Source organism: Rattus norvegicus, chromosome 13 (assembly GCF_036323735.1).
Source record: "Rattus norvegicus strain BN/NHsdMcwi chromosome 13, GRCr8, whole genome shotgun sequence".
Taxonomy (NCBI): domain Eukaryota; kingdom Metazoa; phylum Chordata; class Mammalia; order Rodentia; family Muridae; genus Rattus; species Rattus norvegicus.
Window position 1 is genome coordinate 105,412,665 of NC_086031.1, and position 14,165 is coordinate 105,426,829.

General features: G+C 51.8%; 1 protein-coding gene across 1 annotated transcript; it reads right to left on the reverse strand.

The window, feature by feature from the left end:
• Positions 1-6,448: 6,448 nt before the first annotated feature.
• Nenf (neudesin neurotrophic factor) lies at positions 6,449-13,247 on the reverse strand. Its single transcript, NM_001002851.1, is given in 4 exon segments — positions 6,449-6,744; positions 7,890-7,993; positions 9,249-9,309; positions 13,055-13,247. Coding segments are annotated over 4 exon segments (516 nt in total). The 5' UTR covers positions 13,229-13,247; the 3' UTR covers positions 6,449-6,567.
• Between the last annotated feature and the right edge of the window lie 918 nt (positions 13,248-14,165).

Here is a 14,165-nt window from a genome sequence, read left to right on the forward strand (position 1 = left end):
CAAATATTTGTTGACTAAAGGATTAAGGATTAAACTATGGGAAGGAGGTCGGGGAGCAGGGTCTCAAGACATCTTCCTGCCCAGGATCCAGAGTCTCTGCCACCAGGACCCCCACCCCAAGCTATGTCCTCTGGGTCATTGCTTGAGCCAGGACTGCAGTGGAAGCTGCACCTTCCTATACAAAGTAGCAAATACAGAGACCCACACAGCTCCACCGCCAGGCATCATTGTAACCACCATCCAGCCATGCTGCAGACTCAGACAGGCTTAACAGGACGAGCTGAGGCCAGAGCACAACTGGAAATTACAGAAGTGCTGACAGCTATAGCATCCTGAATGAGCCTGATCTTACCTGAGGGGAAGAGATAACCAGAGCCAAGATCCACAAGCCCAGGGTGAGCACCAGGCTCCAGATCAGCTTAGATATCAGATGCTCTCCCGCCCACCCCCCGCCCCCGTGGTACATGAGGTTGGGAAGCTGTGGGACTGGGGGAGCCATTCCCCAGCAAGAGTGAGGCGTGCCCAAACCACCCAAAACCTTGTCCTGAGACCAGCAGGAGTAGGACTGCTTCTTCCCTGCTCTGAGCCTACGTGCCCCAGGGCACATAAGCCTTATGCCCCCCACCTCTGCCACTCCCACCTCTGCCACCCCCACCTCTGCCACCCCCACCTCTGCCACCCCCACCTCTGCCACCGTTAAGATAGTCAGGGAACCTGGTGGCCAAATTACAGGTTAAACTTCCTCTCTCCCTATAAGGACAAGTACCTGAAATTCCTCCTGCAAAGGAAGCATTCCCAGCACCTCAGCCTCAGCCAACTTGTATACTCACCCGGAAAACCCCTACCCACTCCCCAAGATTTATGTAGCCCCTGTGCACCCCCCTTCCCAATAAAGAGAGCTGTTTCACTGACAACTGTCTCCAGAGAAGGCTGTTTGTCCCACACTCATACTAACCAATTTCCTGTCTAACCCACCCACCTGGCTAAGCCCCATTCCTTCTGGTCCAGCCCCATGCTCGACTGTGCCTGGGTACCCCGAGGGCAGAAACAGACCCTGGGACCGGCAGTGCTAACGAGAGCCCTGCCTCCTGGCCACCACTGCTTTACTCTAACCTTTCTTTTCTAATAACTGCCTCAGTTCGCAACCTGCCCCAGGACCTCCAGCACCTTGGACAATACCCCCACACCCTCTCTCCACATCCTACATAAGAGAAGGCCAGAACCAGGCTGTCTGCCTTGCTGGAGAGCAGGGACGGTGGTCTAGAACCAGGGAACTGAAGGCTTGAGCCGAAACTAAAGCATCAGGAGACTCGAGCAACAAGATGTGTCTGTCCTCTGCTCGTAATGGCTAACATCCTGATTCCCTAGCTAGATCCCTGGACAGCAGGGTATCTAGAAGCCACCACCCTTGATGACCCCACAGGGAGAGGACAGGGCAGCAACCCCAGGACTGATGGATGTTCTGGCTCCAGGAAGTCTTTTCCTGCCTGGTTTTCCCTTGGGACTCTGGAGCAGGTGGTCCGAGACAAAGGGCAGCCCAGCTGGCTCCCTGGGCAGCCAAGATCAGCAGCAAGGGCAGTGTTTGTTTTCCTTGCACACCACCCAGGCTGGTTACCACTTGCTGCTGTGGTTGCCTGGGGACCGATTGCTATTTTCATGTAGGCCCCACGTGATGAGCTGTGGAAACACTGTGGCAAGGTTGGTCTGACAGGTGATACTCCAATAGGCTCTGCCAGAGAGGAGAGTTTGTCAGCAAGAGGGAGGTTCAACATTTCACCCACACAGCCCTGAGTGTGGGACAGGAGAGGGTGGCTGGGAGAGGCTGTGCCCAGAGACAGGAGTACCAGTTCATTCCTTGTTCATTCATTCTCACATGTTCTTTGCCTTGTGTACATAGGATCAAACATTCAAGGCTTATGACTTTGTGCTAACTGCGTGGATATGGCAAACCGAATGAGGGTGTCCCAGCCCCAGAAGCTAGCATAAAATACAGGTACAGTTCTGCGGGTTCCAGGCCATCGCAGAACCACATGGGTATCGTGTTCCCATCTTGGCAGGAAAGGTAACTGAACAACTTCCCTGATGAAGTATCTAAGAATAAATAGATTATTGAAGGCAGAGTGGACAAGGGGAGAGCAGCATGTACATGGTCCAGAGGAGACTGAGTATAGCACTTCCAGAGGAGACTGAGTATAGCACTTCCAGAGGAGACTGAGTATAGCACTTCCAGAGGAGACTGAGTATAGCACTTCCAGAACAGACTGTGTTGTGGGATGGTGTCATACAGGTGAGGCAGGTACAAGATAGAATGAGACCTATCATTGGATGAGAAGGAAGGATGGGCAGGAGAAAAGTCTGAGGGAAGAGGAGACTGGAATGGAAAAAAGGGCAGACTGGAAGAGACTAGAGGAGGAAGCTACAGAGAGAACATGGAGGCTGATGTTAAGATTCCACTCTGTGTGTTTACAGGTTGTTATGAATGTTCTTTTTTTTTCTTTTCTTTTCTTTTTTTTTTTTTCGGAGCTGGGGACCGAACCCAGGGCCTTGTGCTTGCTAGGCAAGCGCTCTACCACTGAGCTAAATCCCCAACCCCTGTTATGAATATTCTTAAGGGATGGATGTGTATAGGGCTTTGTATGTTTATGTGGGCAATTATATCTTATCAACTGGATCAGAGGTTATTGTGTTGTGTGTTCTTTCTTGTGGAGAATTTAGTTTGGTAGAGCGTGTGGCAGCAGAGACACTGGGCTGCCACAGAATCGGGATGTGTGCTTCTGGCAAGAAATCTACCAGACATCTTAGGGCACTGCAGTGCTGGATCTAGTGGGGGTAAAAGACAGCCCCCTTTTTATAACTTACAGCAACACTAAGTATAGCACTTCCAGAGGAGACTGAGTATAGCACTTCCAGAGGAGACTGAGTAGAGCACTTCCAGAGGAGACTGAGTAGAGCACTTCCAGAGGAGACTGAGTAGAGCACTTCCAGAGGAGACTGAGTAGAGCACTTCCAGAGGAGACTGAGTAGAGCACTTCCAGAGGAGACTGAGTAGAGCACTTCCAGAGGAGACTGAGTAGAGCACTTCCAGAATGTATGCCCAATCCTGGGTGAAGTGGGAGCCTCACCAAGAACCAGTAAATGGGGTGCAGAGGGCAGGGGGAGGGATTGGGGAATGAGATGATGTGGGACCACCGAAACAGTTGTGATGAGGTCCCAGGTAGCAAAATGCAGCTCAGGTCTTCCCTGGAGAGAGTCAGGCTTCCCCACTACCAGTGAGACATGGGGGTTTGGGGGCTCCACAGGCATCTGAGGGCCTGGAGATGACACTAGGAGAGCCAAGCTAGAGCTCTGGCCCAGTCACTGCCATCCACCCTTTCTCCAAATCACATCCTACTGCCTCAACTCCAGGCATGTACCTAGATGTCTTCTGCCTGCCTGTGGCCATTCCCCTGCTTCCTGGCCTCGAAGGTGGAGTGGTATGCAACAGAGGGAGGAAAAACGTAGATAAACACAGCACCCACAGGTGCCAGTAACCAGCTAGGCACACACCTGCCTCCCCCAGTCCCAGGCCAGCTTTGTGACATGGCTGTTTTACCCTCATTAGGAACATTAAGAGACTGAAGTTCCTAGACCCTAACCAGCCTCACCAGACCTGCGGTGATGCAGTCAGAGGTCAGACACAGGTGTGACTCTGAAACCCAGCTCTACAAGGCCACAAACACCCACTGCCTGTCAGGTGCTCCTGAGGCCAAGACAACAAGGTACCATCTCAGGAGAGCTAAGGAGACACGAGGGAGGAGACCACAGAGAGCTGGGCTTGTCCTAAACCTATGCCCCTTGACCTTGGGAGAGACTTTGTGGGGCCCATGAAGAGTAGAAATGATGGCGCCTGTCTCCAGATCATGAAAGAAAAAGTCATCCACAGAAAAGAAAAGTCAGCCAGTGACATCGCCAGCCAGAAAAGTGAGTGAGCCTGTGAGGGAGGAAGGCTCCTTCATATTCTCATTCTCTCTCTCCCTCTCTGTCTCTCTCTGTCTCTGTCTCTCTCTGTCTCTCTCTGTCTCTCTGTCTCTCTCTCTGTCTCTGTCTCTCTCTGTCTCTCTGTCTCTCTCTCTGTCTCTCTCTGTCTCTCTGTCTCTCTGTCTCTCTCTGTCTCTCTGTCTCTGTCTCTCTCTCTGTCTCTCTCTCTCTGTCTCTCTCTCTGTCTCTCTCTCTCTGTCTCTCTCTCTCTGTCTCTCTCTGTCTCTCTCTCTCTGTCTCTGTCTCTCTCTCTCTGTCTCTCTCTCTCTGTCTCTCTGTCTCTCTCTCTGTCTCTGTCTCTCTCTCTGTCTCTCTGTCTCTCTCTGTCTCTCTCTCTGTCTCTCTCTGTCTCTCTCTCTCTGTCTCTCTGTCTCTGTCTCTCTGTCTCTCTCTCTCTCACACACACACACTCGTGGGACAGACTCACAGATTCCATTGTTATTAGCTCACAGAGACTCTGAGCATGGCAGGTTCACAACACCGAGTTTGGCGGTGGAGGTGGATGTGGGGCAGTTGGTTTACTAACTTGAACCGGAAGTGTGTAAAGTGGGGAGAAGCAGAGAGATGCCCCTGCAGTCCCAGAACTCAGAGGCTCAGCCAGCACAGGGCTGTACTGTTTAGCGGGTACCACAGTGAGCAACTGGGGCTCCCTGTAGTTTGGGTCCAGGTTGTCCCTGAAAAGTGCATGTGTGAAAAGCTCGTGTGTCAGGCTGTGGAACCATGGGAAGGGGTGGGGCCAAGCAGGAGGAAGTTAGGTCTGAGGGGAACCCTTGAAGGGGCCTTTCCTTCCACAGGCTTTGCTTCCTGGCTACCACAAGGTGAACAGTTTGCTCCACTCCACCCTACCTGCCACCACCTGCCTTGCTGTTGGCCCACAGGCAATAGAATGGGAACTGTGGGCTGCAAACTGAAATAATGGGCAGAGACATTTTCATTCTTTGAAGTTGGGTATTGCCGCTGTCCAGGGAGCTGTTGAGCCTGGACACAGAGATCTTCCCAGAAACCACAGGAAGGAGCCTCTCGAGGGTGGGGGATTTGTCTTTCCAACCCCACAGTACTGAGGGTTGCACACTCCCCCGAATGTTAATGCCTTGTGCCTGCTGCAAATGCCCTGGCATGGTTCAGGAGCCCAGAGAGGAAAGCAGAATCAGATGCAGAAGCTACATGTGTGACAGTCAACTAGACAGACTGCTTAGTGTGGGGTGGAAAGTCAGAGAACAGACAGATACAGGGAATCAAACGTGTCCGGGCAACGGTGACATCTGATGTCCTGGACAGAGACTGCACTTTCCCCAGCCCTGTGGGTTCAGACGCCCACCAGAGAGATGGTGCCAACTTGCTACATCCTTCCCCCCTCCCTGCAGGATCACTGGCCTCTCCAGTCTATAGCCAGGAGTCAGGCTGGGGGCTGGGTTGGGTGACCTCTCATGACCGTCACCTCTAGGGACCTGAGTTTGCTAGTCAGGCCTCTGCTCCACTTGCTCCTCTGCAAGCACTGAAACATGCACACACTCTCACAGACAGACAGACAGACAGACAGACAGACAGACACGCTCATACATATGCATGCACATACGCATATAACTTGTTTGTTTTTTCGAGACAGGATTCTTTTGTTTCACTGTACACTGTAGCTGTCTGCAGACACACCATGAGAGGACATCAGATCCATTACAGATGGTTGTGAGCCACCATGTGGTTGCTGGGATTTGAACTCCGGAAGAGCAGTCAGTGCTCTTAACCACCGAGCCATCTCTCCAGCCCATATTCTTATCTGTCTGTCCATCCATCCATCTATCTAGCGTTTGTGGGTGTTTTGTCTACATGTAAGTTTGTGCACTGTGTACATACTGGTGCCCACAGAGGCCAGGAGAGGGCATCAGATTCTCTGGGACTAGTAAATCTGTGAGCCACCATGTGTGTGCTGGGAAGGACATCCAAGTCCCCTGTGGCCCCTGACCAGGCTCTGCCACGGTAGACTCCAGTCCCCTGAGTCATCCTGGCTGCAGTCGGTCCCTGCCACTGCTTACATGGGCATCAGGACCAAGATAGGAACTTCACCCCTGCAAGTCGTGCGTAGGAAGCAGACAGGAAAACGCTTTTGCTGCAATGGGGTATTTGGGTTTTTTTTGTTTCGTTTTGTTTTCTTTTCTTTTTTTCGGAGCTGGGGACCAAACCCAGGGCCTTACGCTTGCTAGGCAAGCGCTCTACCACTGAGCTAAATCCCCAACCCCCGGGGTATTTGTTTTTTGTTTTAAGGAAACATGGTTGTGGGTAGGGAGTGTGGGGAATATAGAAGCAAATGTAGCATCAGGAGTCCTTCCCAGCCCTTCCCAGCCCACTGCCCACATGGCCATGTTGGCCTTTAGTCATAGCTGAGCACCACCCCGTGTGCTGGCCAGCAGGGACCAAGGACAATACAAAGAGTCTCCCAGTTAAATATCAGTTTTATTCAGATGCAGAGCACTCAGAGGCTTCCCCTGCTTGTTCCGTGGGACATTTAACTCCTGTCCCCTCACCTCTCCCTAGAACCAGCTTCTCAGCTAGACATTAGAACTCGTCCTTTATGTCAAAATGGGGCTGGTCTTCAGGCTTGAAGTCCAGGTTGGGGCTGCCATCCTCGTTGAGGATCCTGCGGGCCGTGTAGCCAACAATGGGGTATTTGGCTTTGTACACCTTGCTGAAGATGTCATCGAGGGCTTCCAGCTCCTTGGCAGTGAGACCAGACTTGGGCAGAAGAAATGGGAGAGAGAGAGATGAGCAGATTGAATGTGACACGTTGTGTCTGACACTGTCCTCTCTCTGCCCCTGCCTTTCCAGCCCCAGACTTCAAGGGCAAGAGAAAAACAGACTAAAATAAAACAAAACGAAAACTTTCTTTAGGAGAGCACAGTCCTCCCCATCACAGATTATGCAATTAAGTTGCAGGGTCAGCACGTCTGGAGTGAAACACATGAGGCTCACCCTGGGAAACTGCTTTTGTGTTCATGATATCCATTCTTGCCAGAAAAGTATGGGGGGGAAAAACCCTCCATCTTAAATCAAAGAATGAACAATGGACTTTTAAAGAAGCAGCTTTAGGTCTGCAGGGTATGTACACAGAGGGTAAGGGAGGGGTGTTTACAGGACGTGAGTGCAGGATGTGTGTGTGAGGTGTGTGAGCAAAGTGTATGCAGGGTGTGTGAGCAGAGTCTGCGTGTGCCCTGTGAGAGCAGGGTGTAGCTGGGTGTGGGTGCAGGGGAGCAATGGCTTCATGGGTTTTGCCGGTCAGCTGATACAGGAGATATCTTGGGTGGGCGGCACTGCAGCCTGTCCACCTCTCTGTCATTAAACACGTAAGTACACCATCTGCTGTAATTTGGATTGAGGATGCCTCTTTGTGAAAGGTCCACGTGTCAAAGGTTTGGTCTCCAGGGCGAAGTTACTGGGAGGTGACGGCGCCTTTAAGGGGTGTGGCCTAGGAAGAGGTCCTTCCGTTGAGAGTGTGCCCTCTAGAGGAACTGTGGGGCAGGCCACTTCATTTTCTCTTCTGCTTCCTGGTCATAAGGAGCAAGGGCTGTCTCTGCTGCGTACTCTAGCCACAATATCAGTCAGTCATGGACTGAAGCTCCCAGAGTAAACCCTTTCTCTTTAGATCTTACTTAGAAGTCTGGAGTCATGGCTTGGTGGACCCAGGTTTCGTTCCCAGCACCCACATCAGGAAGTTCCAAACTGCCTTGGTCTCCAGCTGTCCTGTGAGTTTGAGGCCAGCCTGGCTTACCTAGAGAGTTCCAGTCTAGACAGGGCTTCATAGTAACACCGTGACTCAAAACCCAAGAACAAAACCCACAGAGTGGGAACGGAGTGTTTTGACAAAGGCTTATCTGGCTTACAATGTCATGAGTGAGGTCTGCAGGATCCAGCGACATCTTGGCCACACCTCTGCTCGAGTCCTTCCCGGCCAAGGCGTTGTAGGGGGCTCCACGTCCATAAAACTCTGAAGCAGGAAGGAAGGAAGAGTGTGGGTGTGCATGGACAGAAGCCAGGAGTTGAGGGTTATCCAGACACCCCAGTTCTTAGAAAGGCTGTAGTTCTGAGGATGGACTCAACAGGGCAGATGGGAGGCCCAGGTACACACATGGTGCTGCACCTGTCATCTGAGAGATTGTTTGCAGAAAACACACAGTGAAGTCTCTTTAAAAATTAAAATATAGGGGGCTGGAGAGATGGCTCAGCAGTTAAGAGCACTGACTGCTCTTCCAGAGGCCCTGAGTTCAATTCCCAGCAACCGCATGGTGACTTACAACCATCTGTAATGGGATGTGATGCCTTCTTCTGGTGTGTCTGAAGAAAGCAACAGTGTACTCATATATAATAAATAAATAAATAAATAAATAAATCTTTTTTTAAAAAATTAAAAGGTAAGTTATGCCTAATGATGCAGGCTTGTAGTCACAGCTAGAAAGGAAGCTGATGCAGGAGGATTGTGAGTTCTGCACCTGACTCAAAAAAAGTGTTCTTAAAGGGGGAGGGAGACTACGGATGTGGGTCATCGGTACATAAAGTCCTGGGTTGAATCCTTTGTGTGTGTGTGTGTGTGTGTGTGTGTGTGTCTGTATGTCTGCTGTGTGTGTGTATGTGTGTAGTGTGTCTGTGTGTCTATAGAGTGTATGTATGTCTGTTGTGTGTGTGTATGTGTCTGTGTAGTATGTTTGTGTGTTGTGTTTGTGTGTGTGTTCTCTCTCAATCTCTTTCTCTGTGTGTGTGTGTGTCTGTGTTCTCTCTCTCCATATATATGTGTATGTGTGTGTGTGTGTATATATGTATGTATGTATGCATGCATGTAGATGAACAAACATAGACAAGAAGAGCCTCTGGCCTTAAACATCTTATGAAGCCAAGTCTTCTACATGGACTTAGGATTAATGATGTACAGTAGATACAGGCAGGGAAGCTATGACATGGTATTGAAATGTTCTGTAACTTTTATAACAGCAATTTTTAGCTAAAGGACACACTTCTGGCTTCCAACAGCATGCCCACGGGGTTTGAACTGAATTCCACAGCCCTTCAAGTAGAAACGAGGCATCAGTAGGAAATACTAAGCATGTAGACATGTTTTGGTGAAACATTGATAAGGACTAGCTCCACCCGGCCTTTCAGAGGGAAGGAAAGGCCTTGCCTGACAGTACCCGTGCCCCTCCAGGCACCTGCTCTGGCCCCGAGTTCCCCAGAAGTGACAAGCCACTTACCCTTCCCAGAGGTGACATCGAACACCACTCCCTTCACTGCCAAGTAGATGGGTTGATCCTCCTGGAAAGCAGGGGAGAGGCCTGAGGTACTGAGGAAGTCACTGGTGCAGAGGGCAGCTTATATCACAAAACACTGGACTGTAGTGTCCTTTTTCCTGTGAACCTGGACCTTTGTGGTGGCCTCACACACCCTTTGCCACCCTCTCAAAGGACGTCAATGGAACATTATACTTCTCTGTCTGCCCTCCAGAAAGAGGGAAAGACATGGCCTCCCTCCACATCTAGGAAGAGACCTTGGAATCCCTTTTCCAGTTCAGGCTTTGGTCAGAAGCTACAAAGGAATTGAACATCATTTTGGCAGCTGCCACTCAAGAGAGATGACCACAAAACGGAAGAGCCTAATAAAAGTTTTAAGACTTGTAAAATCAGGCTGGAGAGATGGCTCAATGGTTAAGAGCACAGACTGCTCTTCCAGAGGTCCTGAGTTCAATTCTCAGCAACCACATGGTGGCTCACAACCATCTGTAATGAGATCAGATGCCCTGTCATTGTGTGTGTGTGTGTGTGTGTGTGTGTGTGTGTGTGTGTGTGTGTGTGTGTGTGTGTGTGTGTGTGTGTGAGAGAGAGAGAGAGAGAGAGAGAGAGAGAGAGAGACAGAGAGAGACAGACAGAGACAGAGACAGAGAGAGACAGAGACAGAGACAGAGAGACAGAGATTGATTCTCCTGAATGTCTTCCCGAGGGCTGGGATTCCAGGCTTGCCCCACCATACCCTGCAGAGTAAGACTATTTGGACCCAAGGAGGTTGAATGTCATAGACTGAATGGGGGCGGGGGTGGGGTGGGGTAGGGTAAGGGGGCAGGACCAAACTCGGAGCTTTGGAACCTAAGGCTCCGCTCGTCTTCTCTCCCTTGCCCACCAGAGGACGCCCTTAGCACAGAGAGAACTTCCCGGGATGTAGAGGAGTGAGTAGGGCCCCAAAGTCACTCAACTTGAGGGGTCCAGGAATGCATATGCGCGGCAGGAAAGGACAAAAACCTTCACTGTCCTTCACCCGGGACATGCAGTGGCCTCGACATCTGCCCTGCCTGCCTGCCTCTGGCCGAGCAGTGGTCAATGCTAAGTGCTCCAGCAACTCTAATGCAGGACCATGGAAGCAGTGGGCAGAGAGGAAGTAGGTGGAGCATGGGCACAGCCGGCAGGAGGGCTTAGACATTGGCCAGCCCTCTTGTCCGTCACCAGCAGGCCCAGGGCCACGCCTGACCACTTCTCTGTGCCCGCCTGAAACCTGCTGTGGGTGTTTTGGTTTGGTTTTGGCTTAGGTTTTTGTTTGTTTGTTGTTTTGTTTTGCTCTGAGGGCCTGTTCTAACTGCAGGTGGCACTCTTGACTTATTTCAGGGTCATGGGACAGGGATTTATCAACAGACTTAAAGGGATGGGAGAAAATAAAGAACTCGAAAGAAAATGGGAGTGCCTGAGTGGGAGGTTTTCCTCAACACACTCTCAATTAATTTTTTATAATAAGGTCAGCAGGCACTGATGCTGGTTCAGGGTCGCTGTGCCAAGCACTTTGTGTGTCCCCCATCCGTCTTTACAAGACGCCTGTGTAGAGGAGGTACTCCCTGTAACCGTGGGAGGGGGAGTACCAAGCCAGAATTTATCAGTACTCAGCCAGGTGTGACAGACGAGGCTGAGATCTGCAGCCAGGTGACTTGACATGAAGGAACTTATCACAGTCTGGGTGGGTGTGACCCGCCCCAATCCATTGAAAGGCCAAGAGGTTCCCTGAGGAAAAAGAAACTCCCTAGCAGGGCACAGGGTGCTTGCTTTGAGATCTCTGTGAGTTCTTCGACCACCCTGGTCTACATAGTGAATCCAAGACAGCCAGAACGACATAGTGGGACACTGTCTCAATACCACTCAGGTAGATAGGAAGGAAGGAAGGAAGGAAGGGAGGGAGGGAGGGAGGGAGGGAGGGAGGGAGGAAGGAAGGAAGAAAAAAAGAGAGAAAGCAAGCCAGCCAGCCCTTCTGTGGGAGAATTCCAGCCTCCTTCCTGGCTGGTACAGCCTGCCTAGTCAGGCAGCCCCACCATCTGCAAACTGTTGTAATAATATCTCCCTCTCTCTGATGCCAACACCATACAGTTGAAAAGATGGCCACCATGGTGCTTAGTAACTTTGGCCCAAACCACACAGCACAGCAGGAATCAATCCAAGTGGGGTACCATTCAAAGGTATAAGCTTAAGAGTGACCAAATATCACATCACACAAACCACGATGCTAACTGGGCGGGGGTGGGGGTGATTTCCCAGGACTGAAGTCATACCAGACTTATTTCTAGAACGCTACACTCTAGTAACTCTGCCCACAGCACTCCTCTGCCCCAGATATCTCCTTCCCCGGTTCTTCCCACCTCAAGTTTATGGCTCTTCATCCTTTTTTTTTTTTTTGGTTCTTTTTTTCCGGAGCTGGGGACCGAACCCAGGGCCTTGCGCTTCCTAGGCAAGCGCTCTACCACTGAGCTAAATCCCCAACCCCTATGGCTCTTCATCCTTAAGTCTCCATCTACAATATGAAATATGAAAATTAGGGTCTTTTCTCCGTCCTAATTCTGCAGGCTCTGCGAGTGCCTTTCCTTGAATTCTGTGCTGGGGGGGGCCTTGACCCCCCCCTCATATATGGATGAAAGCAAACAGCTCTGCAGAGGGCTGTACTCACGCATAGGAGAGGAGAATCCACTCCCAGTTTATTCTCACCATCTCTTTCCCCAACAGTAAACGATCAAGAGCTGGTTCTCTACCCACTAGAAACCCTGGGTTCTCCCTCAGCTCGTCTGGGTGTCCCCACGCAGAGTACTCCACATAAAGCACACTGCACACCCAGTGCAGGCAGTGAGAAGCCTGCATCAGTAAGGAATGAATGGCCTTGCAGGCCTGCCTTGCTAAGTGTGGTCTACACCAGGAGTTCCCTCCACTGTCCCTTAACAGCCCTGTCACATCCTGTCATGTTCCTATCCCTGTGTTCTTATGGACCTGTGGGTCAAAACCAGTAGTTCTCAGCCTTCCTAATGCTGCAACACTTTGATACAGTATCTCGTGCCATAGTATTCCCCAACCATATCATAAAATTATTTCTGTTGCTACCTCATCTTTAGGACCCACAGGCTGAGACCCACTGGCCTAAGCTTTCATCCCTAATGATCTGCTTGGACAGACCCTCGCATGTATGTAAAGTCTATGTAAGATTCGCTAACACAGAGGCTAGAGAGCACAGGACACATAGATTCAGCAAAGCAACGTCCTTCCCTCCTGTATCACTGGGCGCGTGCCTCAGTTTCCCTCTCTGTATAGGCAGGGGGTTAATTCCTGGAATCACTGCAATGGCATGGAACCGATTCTTCCAAACTAGATCCCAGCATCCTCCTCGTCTAAAGCTCCCGTATTGGGGAGCACTGCTTCCCCCTCTGCATTCATCCCCACTGGCCCAGACACTAAATGGGGTCTGAAGGGTGAGCTTCAGTAGGCCTGGGACACCAGAGCAGGAAAAGTGAGGGCTGAGAAGGCCTGGATCGTCGGGCCCAGGCCCCCTAGCTCAGTGCGCGCGCTCAGGCAGGTCACTTTGCACAAACCGTCAGCCATGTGGCCCCAGGTCACACTCACACTAAAATCAGACCCACAGCAACAAGGCGGGGCGACGGAAACGCGGGGTGGGGCATGAGGGCGACGCCCAGCCTCCACTGGGCCTCGCGTGGGTTCCCGCCACCAGCCGGCCCGGGACAACCACCGGCCCAGGCCGCGCCGCCTACCTCCTCGCCGCTGTAGCGGGCCAGCTCCTCCTCGGTGAAGAGCCGTACTGGGGGCCCGCGCTCTGCGGGGCGCGGCATCTGCCCGGCCCGGGCTGAGGGCACCCGGACCAGCGCCAGCGCCAGGGCGAGCGCCGCCAGCGGCCGCAGCCACCACCAGGGCGCGGGGCGCGCCATGGACAGCGAGGAGCAGGCGGGAGGACGGCGGGGCGGAGCGCGGCCGGCACCTGGGAGGGGCCATGTAAGACAGGATCCAGCCTTATCAATGTCTTCTCTCTCCTCCTTTCTCTCTAAGGCTAAGTCCTACTACGTAGCCTTTGATGTTCTTGAACTGGCAGCGATCCTCCTGCCTCAGCCTCCAGAGAATTGGAATTATAGATTAGTGGAGTAACTTTCTCCCCTCCCCCTTTCTCCCTTCCTCCCTCTCTTCCTCCCTCCCTCCTTCCCTCTCCTTCCTTCCTTCCCTCTTCCCCCATCTTTCTCTCCTTCCTTTTTTCCTTCCTTCCTTCCCTCCCACTTCCCCATCTGTTTTTCTCCCCTTTCTTTCTTTTCTTTTTCCCTTTCCTTTTTTCTCCCCTCTTCCTTTCCCCCTTCTCACTCCCCTACCCCTTTCCTTTCCCCTCCCTTCCCCTTCCCCCTCCCTCCCCTCTCCTCTCCCTTCCCCCTCCCCCTCTCCACTGCCTTTCCCTCCTCTCCCCTCCCCCTCCTCCTCTCCTTCCCCTCCTCCCTCCCTTTCTTCTCCTCCTCCCCTCCCCCTCCTGTCCTTCCAGGTTTTCATTTTGTATTTCAGGCTGACTCTGTCCCAAGGCCATTCTCACAGAGATCCTCCTAGGCTGGATCTTTTATAGAACTGTGTTTCAACTAACAAGATTATGGCTTTGAAGCCTGTGCCAAATTCACAACACATTATCTGTTTTACACCAAGTCACAGAATCTGAAGGTTAAAGAGGCCCTTCTAACTCGCAGGGTGAAATATTACTGCCTCCTTGAGGCCTCACACATCTCGACAATATCTCTGGCCTTGAGCACTCTGGCCGCTCCAGCCCCCCCCCCCATCCCCACCCCCGCAGGCCTGTGTGTCCGGACCCTCTTGAAGCCAAGATTCTTCCTGCAA